The following is a 15161-nucleotide window of genomic DNA, read 5'->3' as shown; positions in this document are numbered from 1 at the left end:
TATTTACTCTTTGGATCTAACATTTTCCAGAAGATGTGTCCTTTACCTGACACCGGATTCAACTCATATGTGACCGTGGCATTTCAAAGTTTAAAAAAAAGAAAAAAAAGCTTACCATCCTAGTTTTCACTGTGCAGAGAAAAGCAATAAAATTGAATCCCTGTGGACACTCCATGCTTTAGAGATGTCTCTTTCTGTAAAGAGGAGGTAATCACGCATAACTGCTCAAACATCATATGGACACAGGAGTCATAAATGAGAGAATGGCACTTGCCACTTTGGCAGATTGCATTGTCAGGAGGTAAACAATGGAAAGAATGAGGAAGGACTCATCTGATAGGAAATGTCAGAGCATGCTTGGATTAAAAAAAACCTTCTAAATTAGGCTCATTAATCACGAGCTAGGAAAACAGTGACAGGTCTTGTTCTCAAAAGCTCTCCTCTGGAACTAAGCTGAGTGCCACCCGGAAATTGCGCAATTACCTTAATACCTGATTTAAATGAAGAGTATGCATGGTGGTGTCAATTGTTAATTGGGGAAAACAGCTCATATTATTTAGAGGTAATTGCCATCACAAGAAGTCTAGTTATCTAATCCTATCTTTTTTTGCATAATTAACAAGACAGCATTGCCTTGAATTCACTCAGATCTGATGGTTCCCTTTTGTGCAGGAATGTGACTGAATGCTTTCTATAGCATAGTCATAAATGTAAGCTGCATCCCGACCAGTAATACATGTCAAGTGTGACATCTTAAACTCTATCATCTCTGCACTTTCAGACGGAAAATTGAGAGCTGTGTATTGAGCAGATTTTTTTTTCATAGTCCTTCTCAGTTATCATATTTCACCCAATAACCCAGTTCAGTACTGCAGAGTGCACACAGCAATTAACTTGAAGCAACAGGGTTTCCACTAATGTATCACATCTCTCTGCTCACTGTGTCAATGTAACAAACTGCACCCCCGAGGGCTGCTGCTGCAGAATGATGGCACAAGAGCTGGAATTGACGGGAGCATGTTAGGACCCAAAAACACCCCCCACCTCTCCCACCACAATGAGACCAGACAACTTCTCACAGCAACTGACTATCCCGCTGTGCGATGCAGCAATATTAGAGGAAATCTAATCAGAAGACCCCTGACTTGTGCATAATTTATTGCAGAGCTAATTCACGCTTATTCTGCATGGATTAATGATATTTGTTGTGAAATCCAAGTCTTTTTTTTCCCCATTTGAGCTGCCCATTCTCAATCAGGCAACATCATTGTAGCCCTGTTTAATGCAGTGAGAAAAAGGATGAGGATGTGGGAAAAGAGTGTCTCACATATAAATTATTTCCCCACTTGTATGATAATGCGAAAGATGTCTCACTCACTAGTGTGTGCAACAAGCTTGTATTGCTCAAGCATGACTGGCTTGTATATGCGTGTGCAAATGCTCCAAGACTGTCCTTTAATGGGTCATAGTTGGTCTCCTTAGGTGAATTCACGGAAAACGATATGTGCACCGCCTCTCAATAGACTCATGTTGGCATGACTAATATGAATGTGCGAATGCCTTCATGAGTGAGGAGTACAGGGGCACAGTTCTCTATTGAGTCTCATCTTAATTAAACCAAATTTACCTCAAAGACTCTACAGGCGGCTATTTTAGATTGCAATTAGCCATGCTTCATACAGCTAACCACTCGTCCTCAAGTCTCCACTGGTGTGTTGTTAAGGCGGTATTTTTGACCACTTTTTTTTTTTGCAAGATTTCTACAAATGTAGCATATGGCTGGAAACCAGCACATATTTATCTTTATTTTTGTGGAATTACTTGTTCATTGAACCACTTGCTTTTCTACAACAATATACCAGAAAACATTATTATAGCTAATCACATATCCCCAGGGAAACTGGGCTCTCTGGACTTTTTTATCACATGCAAATGAAATATTTTAATGTTGGCCACAATGAGTGTTACACCTCTAAATGAATCCCTCCAGGATCCTGTTGAGTTTCATTCCCAGACTTGAGATTTCATCACCGTAAATGCACACGTGTAAGGACACACATGCGCCCACTGTTTTTGATTCCTCAGGTGCAGCCAGAGGCCAGTCCTTGTTCCGGTTCCTCACTTCTGCTATAAGTGAGGCATTTTCATCTGTGAGTTGCAGTCAGAGGAAAGTTAACTGTCAACCCTACAGATAATCACAGCTGAAAGAGTAACCCACAGAGGGTAATAGGGATGGATCTTTTTCAGGTGGTAAAAGCTTGAACTTATATCGCTCACCTATGGATTGCAGTGCATTGTGCACTTTAGTTTTATGGTTCTCAGTGAAAAACTTTTACATTGCTCACATCTCAGAAACACTCATATGTATCATTTTGATATTGAGATTAATTATTATTTTTTTTTTATCTTACTGTATTTGAAAATATAGTTTGACTACAGACCTACTGGCCATTGCTGGAATCTGATGGTAACACACAGTAACAATTCAGCTGCAGTCACATGACTTTGCCTGTAAAGGTTATCTGTCTCTGCTGATTTACCTCACTGCTACCTAGAGTAAGATCAGGTTTGTTGTTAGGAACGGTTGCTAGTTAGTTACCAAGGCAGAAATGTACAAGGCCACAGGGTGAAACTTAGAAAAAGCTTGTCTCTACTTACAGAGCTCCAGTCTGCTCTTAATTTTGAAGCATTAGGTTGTTATTGCTTTTTCATTTGTGGGTTTTGATTATAGTCATTGCTGCAGTATCTGCATCTTCGTGTAGTTATTACTTTAATCTTTGCTCAGAGATAAAGCCTCTTTCTCTCCCTCTGGCACTGTAAAGCATCAAAAGTAAAAACAGTCATCCAAAGGATTTAGTGTGACTGGTGACAAAGCCTGTGCTTCACACCTACCAAGATATTTACCTGGAGTGTAAAATCATTATTACTAACCTTTAGCATGAAGAGAATGTGACAAATCCCTGCCTCCAACTAGGCTCTAGCTTAATTACTTCCATTTACCAAGGTATTAGTTTAGATCCCTCTTCTTAAGCTCTCGATGATGCCAGTGAGATGCCATGGACATCTGCAGAGTTTACAGTTCACAATATTAGAAAGCAGCACCACTGGCATAAATTGACCAAAAAACAGTATATTTGGTGCAGTAGACGCTTTAAGTGTGTGCTAAGATATCGTAAAATAACAAAAGTGAAAGAGGTCATTTAAGAAATAAATGGATTTTTTTTAATGCAAAAGATTTCTATAGCATTGCATACTGTGGTTGTATCTGAGGCAAAACAAAAATTAGTTCCAAAATCCTTGCAATTGGCAATTCTTGTTTGTATTTCCACAGAAACTGAATTCAAATTTTAATCTCTCTATATATTTTCTCTTTTCAGTCATTTGTAGTTGATATAGAGATAAGTAGGTTGATTTTTTTTTGTTTTTCGCTTCTTATTCTTCTTATTCATTATTATTATTATCATTATTATTATTAACGTAATTTGGAGGTTTAGTGTGAAACGCAGAAATCAGCTCAATTTTTCAAAATAACTTTTTTCGTTGCTTAAGTTAATGATGGACCTACCACATTTGTTGTAATCTGTCCAAAACTAACCAGCAGGAGTCATACGACCACTGTTTTTTAAGGTAGCCGACAAAAAAAGCGAAGAAAATCAAAGCGGAAGTGAGGAACTAAGCGGAGCAGGAAAAGTTTTTAGGGGGAACTTAGAAGTGGCTATTACATCGGAACTACGTGATGAAAAGTAAAAACCTTTGTATGCCTAGTTACAGAGTTTAAAAGCCAGCGTTGCCGTTGAGGGACAATGGGACTCCCCACTTTGGAGTTCAGTGACTCTTTCCTGGACAGTCCGGACTTCAGAGAGCGTCTGAAATGCCATGAAATAGAACTGGAGCGGACAAATAAATTCATCAAAGACCTCATTAAGGATGGGAATATGCTAATCACTGCGCTCAAGAGTAAGTAGCCCAGCGTGGCCTTTTTTTTATTCTTTCAGTCCACAAATAAAACTACGTAAAACCTAGAGGCGACTTTCAATTAGCGGACACATTCATTATATTTATTTTAAGACTTTTGTGCTAGTGTTTGAATGGTCCAGTCTCTCTTTGAACTGAAGCCACCGGGAGCTGAATAATTGTTGTCCTACTGGGAAACATTTATATTACTAGGAAAAAGCTTAAATCTATACAAAAGCCACATAATTCATTATTAAGGTTGTTGCAATGCAAGGGATTTGTTTGCTTTGTGTCTGCTTCCCTGGCTTCAATGCATGCATGCAGAGGCTTGTCTAACAAATCCCAGTGTCAGAACTGTTAGTGTCATATAAGTGGGTTTCCTCTGCTTTAATATTCAATCATAAAGCCACTTTCTGACATATGGATAACAATACTGGGGGTTAATTCATTGATAGAAAACGTTTTTTCTCTGAAGAGTCACCGCTCAAAAGTAAGGAAAATACATATTGTGGGCTTTAATGTCTGCATGAGGATGTCAGTGAGGATGCCAGCATTCAATTTGAGAGGTCATTGTCCTCTCAAATTCCAAGTTAGGTCTCAGATTCCACCGTGCTGATTAAAGTCGACTTCCTGCTCTTTCCCTGTGGGGAAGGAGTTTGGTCTGTTAACGTCAGAAGTGTGTCTGTGAAATGGAGAAAGATTAGAAATATAGGTCTAATAAAAATGGAAAACAGCTGGGTTGAAATAGAATGGGAAGGGCACAGCATTGTGCCACACTGCGCACACTAACCCATCACTCACCACTGTATTTTTTTTTTCCACAGTTAAACTCAACATGGGTCTGTCAGACTTTGCTGTGAGACGGCATCATTCTTGTCACGCTCTTGCCTTTTTAATCACCATTCCTGTATGTTTTGCTTTTTGCTGCTCTTGTGCTTGAGGCAGCGAAGCTGAAATTGCACCTTAAGCAGGGAGTAAGGTTGCAATATCCAACAATTTACACATTTAAGCGGATCTATTATGCAATTTAACAATTTTTTTGTGTATTTCTTCTTGGACTCTGTTAGAGTCCAAGTGTGATTCACAGTTCAGAGTTATCTTGTACTACTTGGTGCAGACCCCAAATTCATAGGGTTTTTTTGAGACAAGATTTTCACCCTTCCTTTTAGCAAACTTTCTTCTGACTGGGTGGCCCTGACAAGCCAAAGGTTTCAATGGCAAGTGAGCGGTGCTCCTGTGCTCACAGCCATTGACTGTTAATATACCATACCATGGGATAGTAAGTAAAACTAGGCTTGTGTCTGCTGTGTATTGAGCACTGAACTGAATTTTAATAAAGCACAGTCATGGCCTAAATTATAATAGTCCAAAACAAATTAATTTGATCTCACAAATGACACGTCTTGACTTAATTAACTCTTCTGGACTAATCAGCCAATTTGAAAAACAGGACACTGATGCTTATAATAACCACATCTTTGTTTTTTCAGTATCTAGTCTGGCAGAATGAGTTTAATGGAAATTTATATTGATAAATGAACACAAAGGCATACAGTGTTTAACAAAGTAACTTTTAAGTTTAAGCTCTTTGCGGTGTTGTGCTGTATTTCTTGCTTCTGGTTTCAGTTCCACATATTTGTACTAAGCGTACATCAGATCAACAAAAGTGAGGAGCACTTAGTATTTGTATCACCCTACCATACCGTTGTATTGCTGACTCTAGTATTTCTCAGGGCAGCTGAAGGCCAAACCTATTTCATACCTTTTTTGCAGGAAAACTGTTCCGTCAGTGGACAGGGCATCATAGGTGGACAGTAACACCCTTCTCAATGTTTTATTCACAACAGGGAGGATATGTCAAAGGCCTGCGCAAATTGTTTAATACCAAATAAGACATTAAGACTTCAAGATAGATTATGCAGTGGCAAGACAGTGGCAAGTGGTTTGAGACTTTGATTGCCTTTGATGGTTTTATTGATGTAGAAACACTGCATAGTTAAGGTTTTAATAGATCCCAACCTACACACCCCTCCATCTAGCTGATCTGTTGCTATATTGAAGTTTGAAATGAGAAATTCTTATTAACCAGTGTTTCGTGTTAGTGCGTCATCTTCCACAGTAAATAATCCTTAAACATGACCACAACATTACCAGTGTTTGAGCTACTTGGAAGGAATTTTCCATTGTGTTTGTCTTTCCTTTGTAGTCATGAGTGTCTCAGTCCTTTAACTGAATGCCCAGTTTCAGTCAGGAGTAGGGAGAGAGTGCAGGAAGTGAAGAGACGGAAGTAAATTATTGATGGTCTTTAACTTGGGACGCTGTAGAGGTTTATGACCCTTTATGACCTGTCATCAGCGGTGACATTACTGGAAGATATTTAATGGATCTTTTTTCCTGTTATCATCTCATGTTTCACAGCTGTAAAGTATCCTATAATGTATTTTTCTTTAAATGCTGTCTGAGTGAATGAGGTCTGTTGAGCCAGGTTGTTAATGTATTACCTGCAAAGTGGTTTGACATGTGCTGAAACTGCACTAACTGGCTCCATATAAAGTCAAGCATATGTTTGTTATGGGTAACTAAAGAGGGTGATTTTCTGGCTTTTAGAATTAGTAAAGAAATTTTGTGACTACCATTGTTGCAGTAGTGAAGGAAACACTTTCGTCTGGAGTCTGTGACGTTTTCACATTTTAGATGCACTCTATTAGTTGGGCCAAAGTTTAAGTCATTTTAAATGTTTAAATACTTACCTCACACAATATCTTTAACTTTCTGTCATCAGCTGAAAATTAATTCTGTAATCTGGTAACAACCCCAAACATCCAGCCAAAGTCGTAAAAAACGATTTCTAGTCATATGTAGAACAAGAAGACTAACAGATGGTATGGCCCCCTCAGAGCTCTGGTCTCAACACGGAGGTGGTCTGGGATTACATAAAGAAACAGAAAACAGTGAGACAGAAGGACTTTGACTAGTTCTCAAAGATACTTTAAAGAAAATACCAGCCAAATACCTTGAACTGCTCCACTTGCTACATCTTAATCTCTGTGATGACTGTTAAAATATACCTGTAATGTGCATATGAATGTGCAAATGTTTCCGTATGCTCACGAACCAGCCTTGATCGTGCAGTTACTTTATGCAAATACACAGATAAAAGAAACTGTAGCTTTTCATGAATCAATCACCATTTAGATATTACAAATCTCTGTACCTTTGGTACTTTATATAGGCTCAGTTTCATGAAGATTGGAAAGGCTGTCTAAGCTGAGGTCAGGAACAAACATGACACGCATATATTACGATCATTATGTTATGATATGCAAGATACAATCAAAAGGTTCTTTGACTGTGAATATACAACTCAAAGACCTTACCAATCATCTCTAACTAGTGACTTGTTGCAGGGATACACAGCTCCCAGCACTCCAGCCACTTTTGAAGCTATTCTTGAGGTCCTGTTCGTTAAGCTCATCAAGGACAATTCGTCATAAACCCTGGATCACTTCCAATCTGACAAAATGGCAATACTTCAGCATAAATGTTTTGGGGCAGTCGCTGAAATCTGATGGGATATGACTGCATTGTAGTAGTCAAAAGGTTGCCATCTCACCACAATTCAGATACCTTTAGGTAGAGCAGGGCGATATGACCAAAAATATTTATCACGATATACATTTGAAAATTTGTGATAACGATATAACTGACGATATAATTTACACTAGACAAAATACTTTACAACTCCACAACTTTATTAGTGCAAAAAAAAACCCATCAATGTATTTTCATTTAATAAACAAGCAGCTGTTTTTTTATGTGCATTAAAGTTATATAAAAATGTAACAGTTCAAATGCAAATTCCTTGCTGACAGTTTAACCAAAAGGCATTTCCAGTGGAAATTGGCCGACATATCCTCAGCATAACCATGTATAATATCCAACGACGGCCCGCTAGCATGCGCTACCAAAAATAGTGCTTTGTTGTGTATCTGACGGACGAAAGCTAACCCAGTTCCACACTACTGAAGTTGCAGCATTTTTACAAACCAATTCTGGTTCATCCGTTTCATTCAACGATCCGCTTTCGCCGCCATGCTTTTTCCGACGTGTGCGTATGAAAACAAAGGCACTGCGCATGCGCGTTTTACCCATATTCTATCACGATATTTAATTTTTCCCAAAATTATACCGGTATTGCCGTGAACGGTATGATATGGCCCAGCTCTACCTTTAGGAGCCTGAGGACATTACAGTAAAACTTGCTATTGATAGTTTAACTTTGTAAAACCCTGCTAATGTCCAAGAAAACAGAGTAGATTCTCATCCTACTCCTAAGGTAATGTGCCTTCAGTTTTAGAGATTGTGACTTCGTCTATTTTTAAGCCCAACTCTCCTCACTAGGAATGATTCTTGACGTCAAGGTTGTCTGAGAATCCATGCTCTATTGTGAAAAATCTGTGTTACACAAGTGGTGACATTACATAGAATACATACTGACACATGTTGCTCGCATGTGTCAGTGCTATTCCCAATTTATCACTAAGAGAAAAAAATGTAAACTTCTTTGTCCCTCTTCATATTAATACTAATGATGAAGGTTGTGGTTTAAAGATTTCTGAAACACGCTGTTTAAACAGTGTTATGTATCAACAGTGATTTGGTCAGGCGGATGTAAGTTGCACGGTTTACACCTGTTGTAAATTACTAGTATTTATTATACCCTATACTTAACTGTATTAATTCACTAATTATCACTTTGGGAGAAGGGTGGGAGAACCACAGATACGAGGTAAATTATCATACATTTAACATGTGGTTGGCAAGTTTATTTTAAGAGTATAAGAGCAGAAAGCCACAGAATTGGAGGCTAGTGTCTCTTATATGAAATCTATTTGGTACCTTCTGTAACTTATGTGATGACAGTGTCTTTACTATGCAGCAAATTGTTTGATTAACATTACAGGTTCTACAACATCCTTTAAGAAATTTGGACACAGATACTCTTGCTGTATTTTCTATAGAATGAGTTAAACCATGCTGCAGTAACAGAAAAAAGTGAATAGTTACAGTTACAGAGAATATACTCATGGTTGACAGGCTAGTGACATTTATAAATATGTATGAAGAACATGAAAAATGATGAGCCATAGCTGGTCATACTTTGGCAAGGGGATCTCTAAAGACCTACGTAGACACACATTCTTTTGGGTGACAGCTTGTATCCGTCATACATAATTTGTACGTATTTGTAACACAGTGAACAAACAGTTTGTTCCTTGCACTTAGTGTCATCAGAATGTACTTTGGTTAATTGTGCATCACCACACATCCTCCAGATATCCACTGTTCTGGCCCGGAGCTTGGGGTTCCCAAAAAATTCAATCCAAAATTCCAGGTGTTCCAGATGCTGTCTAATGTTATCTTCCTGCAAGATAACAAGTTCTAATTGAAAGAAAAAAAGATTTCTAGATCTTAAGTATTAACTTTTGTGACATCTAATGCGTTTCAGTGAGTGGAGACAGATGAGCTTAGTATAAAGTGGAAGACATGGTTTTATTATGCTACCTGATAATATATCTCTGCCACCGCCCCATATCCATGCCTTTCAGCAGTGACGGAGTGATGCTTCCTCCTTAGGATATACAATAATGAATGGCTGACACGCACGGGGACTGTTATTAAAAGAAATCTGTATTTAAAAAATATGTAAACAGCAATTCTTCCAACTGTGCTTAAATAATTTAATGCTTTTATGTAACTCAATATAGTTATAATTAGTTGCTGCTATTTTATTAAATAAAAAGATGACTTGTAGGCTTTTGTCAAAAGTGATTTCACAATAGCTTTCAGCTTTGGGAACTCTAAGTGTTTGTTTGTCTGAGGACAGATGATGCTCCCAAGGCTCAGCCACAGGAAATGTCCTGTAAACATGCTTGTATAACCATCCCCCATCCGCCCTCAGATAGCATTTGGCCTGACATCATTCTGCTTTACTGTGTGGGTGTGTGTATCTGCTTTCTTAGTGTCTGTGTCTGTTGGACTGTGACTAAGGCAGACTGTGTGTTGCCGGATTCTGCCATTTATAATATATTGGTGCTACTTTGACTACATTGATGAATTTTAACTCATGTAATGGAAATGAAATGTAGAGGTAAATTATGCGACTTGTTTAGCAATAAAGCTGAGAGAAGCGGTAAGCATAGCTGCTGGAGACGTGGATAATATGTGAACAGATTTTGATAAAAGGATTAGACGTTGTATTCCTAAAAGCTGCTTCCCTTCAGACTGTGCAAGAAAATGTGTTAGACTTCATATTGAGGTCTGTTCTGAAGCACTCTGTTGTTAGTCTGTCAGTCAAACTGATTGTCACAAAGAGTACACCGTTCTCAAGCTCACAGTTAGCTGACTTACACTGAATGCCAGGTATTGTGGTTCATATGTATTTCACCTCCATAACATTCAAAATTCAATAATTAATCATTCAATATTTTTTTGTGTGTGTCATCCTGAATACAAACTGAAATATATAAATGTATATATAATACTGTGTAAAATGTTTCCGAATCCCCAGGCAAGTTAAGATTTTGCTTGGAAAATTTGAAAGTAGGTGCAGTGATTTATTCAAATGTGTAATACATGGAAATACAGTATAATACAGTGAAAACGGAGTTTGTACAATTCTAGTGAGCTTGAAAGTCAATATTTGGTAGGGCAACCTTCCCTCCTCAACTCAGCCTGAACTCTCATAAACAAGGTTTCTAATAATTTCTTTAAGAGCATTCAGGAAGTGTTCTCAAGGATTCTTGAGGAAATTCAAAGCTTTTCTTTGGATGCTGGCTGCCTTTTGTTCCATTCTGTCAAGAAGGACCCACACTGCTTCCATAATTTTGTGGTTGGGGCTCTTAAAAGGCCAAGAGGCAGTCATGACTAAGTGTTCCATTGGATGGTTTTCCTATAGCAAGTGCTTTTAATGCATTAGAAGTGTGTTTGAGATCATTGTCACATTTGGTCATAATTTTGTCATTCACACTGTGTCAACTGAATAGCTGGTTTAGGGTTGAAATTAGAGCTGGGCGACAGAACGATAACGATATGTATCGCGATATAACTTTTACTCGATAGAGAAATTAAACTATCGCGTTAGACCTCGCCGCTCTTGTCCTCTTAAAGAAAAAAAAAAAAAAAAGCAGAGCCGAACCAATCACAGCCGCAGTGTCACGTCACGTGACTTGTTACGTACAGCACAAGTGCCAAGCCGCACATGTGTATTTGTTTGTGAAGCAGCCAGCGGGTAATGGAGGAAATGAGTGTGCCGACTAGAAAAATCAACCGAGCGTGACCGAAGGTTACCGAAGAGAAAACAGATGATGGTTCCAATGCCGGAGAGATTGTCGAACGGAAGAGCCATAGAAGTTCCGTAGTGTGAAGGTATTTCGGCTATTTCAAGTCTGACAAAAAACAGAGTAGCGTGCACTGTAAATTGTGCCGAAAGCAAGTCTGGAAATACAATAAACTGGTGCATGAGTCACACTGTGCGCCACGTTATTGTTTCGGTGAAATGGATTTCTACAATACTGTTACTGTTAATTCTACTCTCTGCAGTGTTTAAATGCTTACATATACACACAGTTACTGTCCCTCCACACATACGACTGGGTTCTGCTTCTATGCCCCAGCTTTGTTTACTTTTTCCCACCGAGGCTTCTAGACTTCTGATTGGCCAACATTTCTGCACGGTTAGGAATCTAGCGCCACCTGCTGCTTTGGCATGTTCATAGCAGCGTTTTCCTTCATTTCTGCCTTTATGTGTGGACGGGATTATTTTTTAAAACGAAAACGGAAAATCTCCGTTTTCAAAAATACCCGTGTACATGTGGACGTAGCCTCAGTCTCTGACTGGAAGCGCTAATTCGTCATTCGGCTTTTGTCAGACTAAAGTAACTGTTAAAACTGTTTGAAAAGCTAAGCTATACAACAAGGAGAGATTGAGAATTTCCTTTTAGTTCTCAGTTTATTTGATATTGACAAAAGTTAGTCAGTTTTGTCTGTTCTTCTGTAAAACAAACTAAGATTTATTTTTAGAATTAATATTTTGTTTCTAAGTGGAATTGACAATTTAGTCGTCTGTTTCGTTTGTTCTATTTTGAAACTTAAACGCTTTAGCGGCTGCCTTTTGTGTAGTTTGCAATATTTGCCTTTATTTATCTGAAAAAGTCTCATGTTCCTTAAGTACATCTACCCTGTTGAACTTCATCCATCCATTCGCGTCCGCTTAATGGATGAACTTATTATGGGAAATAAATATTTAAATAAAAACAAGCTGCTGATTATTTCACATTTTACTTGTGAGCAACGGCACATTTAAATCTTACAAATATAGTTATTTGGCTTATATCGTGATAGATATCGTTATCGCCTGAAATGAAAAAAACATATCGTGATATGAAAAAATCTTATATCGCCCAGCTCTAGTTGAAATGCAGCCCTATTACAAAAACCACCATGATTTACAGATGGCTCTAGATACACACTGTGGTACCGCTTTTATTGGTGACATTTTGAACCAAAAATGTCATCACATCATAAGACATTTTGCCACGTATTGTCGTATGTAGTTTGGTATTCTTCAGCCTTTTACCTCTTCCTTTTCTTAAGACTGGGTTCTTGACCGCCACACTTCAAGTGAGGCTGCTTCTGGGGCTTTGGTGAACAGTAGATCAGCTGAAGAGAGGGGTACATCTCTTGGGGCCTGTGTCAGATATTTGCTGGGGGATTTTTTCTTAAGGATTTGACTTTCAGATACTGTTCATCTGTTGTAGATAGTTTTTTAGACCTGACATTTCATTTTCTGTCCTCTACTTGTCCAGTTTTCTCAAACTGTTTTGTCATGTTTTGAATGACTAACTGTTCACCGTGCTGAAATATGCCACTCTTTTGAAACCACCTTGTTGGTGGTCCTTTTCGTTGTCCTTTTTCATAGATTGAGCTAAACAAATGGGAACAAATTGTGTTTTTGGAATAGGCTGCATTTAACAATTTTTTTAAAAATATAATTTAAAATTGGTGCCTGTTGTGCGTTGACATAACACTGGTTCATCCTTGGAGTAAGGTGTCTTTTATCCGCTTGAATCGTTCATAGGTCAGTGTTTAGTGACAAGGCCTAAACTGTAAAAAAGCTAAAAGGCTAAAAAGCTAAATGTCCTTCGGAAAACTTGGAGGACAACTCAAGACCGCTTTAGAAAAATGACAAGAAAGTCTGACTCCTTGGAAGCAAAATGTAAAGAAATGATGGGTGGACTTTTTCACAGCAAATGTATACTAAATGTGTACCAGTATATACTGACTAAAAAGATTTGTCCTTTATATTTGTCCTCAGTGGGTTGAAATAAAATAAAAAAGTGATATTTTTGCAAACTGAATTATCTTTCTTTAAAGTCTGTACTTAGCTGTTCTTTTACTAAATACATGCTTTGTTAAGTCTTATATTGAAAAAGGCCTTTGAGAACTGTTACTACTGTTACTACAAAGTAGTAATCGAGCTGATTTTATCAGAACTTTTTTGAGAAATAAGTTAATCTCTGTTAGAATTTGTACCAGATGTGTTCTCGATGTGTCTTCTGAAAGAAAATCTCTCAACTCAGTCTAAAGGCAGTAGACCTGGTGATAAATGGTAGGTGCTGGCCTGTCTGCCTTTCTTTTTTTTTCAGTCCCGCAGAATTGCAGGGGTAATAACTCTGATCTTTTTCTTTCGCGCTAAAGAATAGGAATAGGCTGTAGCATTGCATCAGCCTCACATCAAAGACTCAGTGTCAGTATCTTCCATCTTCTAAGTTGTTTTCAGCAATTTAGATAGCTGAAAATGATGTAGATGTGTATTCTGCATGAATATGTGGGGAAAGATGGTGTTTTTCCTCTTTCATTCTGTGAACTCTAACAAATTTGTTGAAAGAATTAATTAGCCAATACTTAATAGGCATAAAAGCAGATTTTTGGATATAAGTCATTGTAAATGACAAATTCACTTTAGTGCATAAAATAATTGAGACATACCTAGCTTCACAATAATGACGTGCAGTTCTTCTAAAAAATACTAAATTGCTGGATTAACTTTCTTTGTTTTGAAATGAGAAAACAACTGTTGTAATTGGAACATGGGGGACTACCACGTAGGATTTTAACTGTGAAGTATTTTGTAGATATGCTGTGGTTTCTAAACCCAAGATTTCAAACTGAATCTCTTCCATTAGTGCTTAATACATTCATATTAAGACCTCTCATGAGTTGCCAATTTATTATCCCATCTTAAACCACATTAGGGGGTTGAATCTGCTAAAAATACTAGAGTTACTGTGTGACTACTACAAATGCAAGTTACAGTCATTGCTATGTATCGCTGACAATGCCATTAATGGCACATGATGTCAACATTTGAGAGCTATGTTTTTCACCATTCACCAGTAACAACAGACTATCCATGAATCCCATTTATCTCTAATGAACACGTAAAAGTAAACAACAATCTGCTGGAAATTGTAATTACATAGCCATGTGTTTGTGGAAATCCTAAGCTCTCTATTAGTGTGGGGAGTTTTGTTACATAAATAAACTATTACATTTTGGTTACAAAGCTATATTGTTAGGCAGGGTTTATTCTAAGTAGGCTAAGATACAGCTGATTACCATGCCATGTTAATGACCTGATCCAAAAAGGCCTGAACAAAAACTAGTAGTAAACACTTTAACTGCCGAACTCCAGAATTGAGTAAAACTGCCTGTTAAAGGTGTTGCTTGATGCTACAGCTGGATATATTAGATGAGGCTTTGTTTCGAACAACAGCTTGCGGTGGGAAAGTTTCGGTATGCTCCGTGAGTGCAAAGGACTGTCTGCTGGCTCTGATGCACTATCTCCCCTGCTGGGTGACTGACAGGCAAACGTAATAGTAAGCAGGTGGAAGAGGCCTTACCTGAAGGGCCGCTCTTCCATTACAATCCCTCCAAATGGAATCAAAGTGGCACAATGCACCCCACTGTTGCATCAAAGAGATCTCCCCATCTCTCATTAAGCTTGGTGTGCAAAAGCTTTCCCCTTTGAAGACCTTCTCATCTGAAATCAGCAGTGTCTCACTGACAAGATAAAGTAGCTACGGTGTTTCTCATTGCAATGTTGATATATAGGCAAAGAGTGAGCTGTCTCTACAAAAAAAGAA

General features: G+C 38.1%; 1 protein-coding gene across 2 annotated transcripts in view; it reads left to right on the top strand.

The window, feature by feature from the left end:
• The first annotated feature begins 3710 nt into the window (after positions 1–3710).
• arhgap42b (Rho GTPase activating protein 42b) overlaps positions 3711–15161 on the top strand; it is an 80529-nt gene continuing 69078 nt past the window's right edge. For both annotated transcript variants that reach the window (XM_085370982.1, XM_085370980.1), the window contains exon 1: positions 3711–3957. In XM_085370982.1, the coding sequence (XP_085227108.1) occupies positions 3804–3957 (154 nt within the window). In that variant the 5' untranslated portion in view covers positions 3711–3803. The remainder of the gene's footprint in view (positions 3958–15161) is intronic.

This window comes from Diplotaxodon limnothrissa, linkage group LG14, assembly GCF_057381915.1.
Source record: "Diplotaxodon limnothrissa isolate DT_005_m linkage group LG14, D_limnothrissa_male_GT1.1, whole genome shotgun sequence".
Taxonomy (NCBI): Eukaryota; Metazoa; Chordata; class Actinopteri; order Cichliformes; family Cichlidae; genus Diplotaxodon; species Diplotaxodon limnothrissa.
This window is presented reverse-complemented; position numbering and strand designations above follow the sequence as displayed.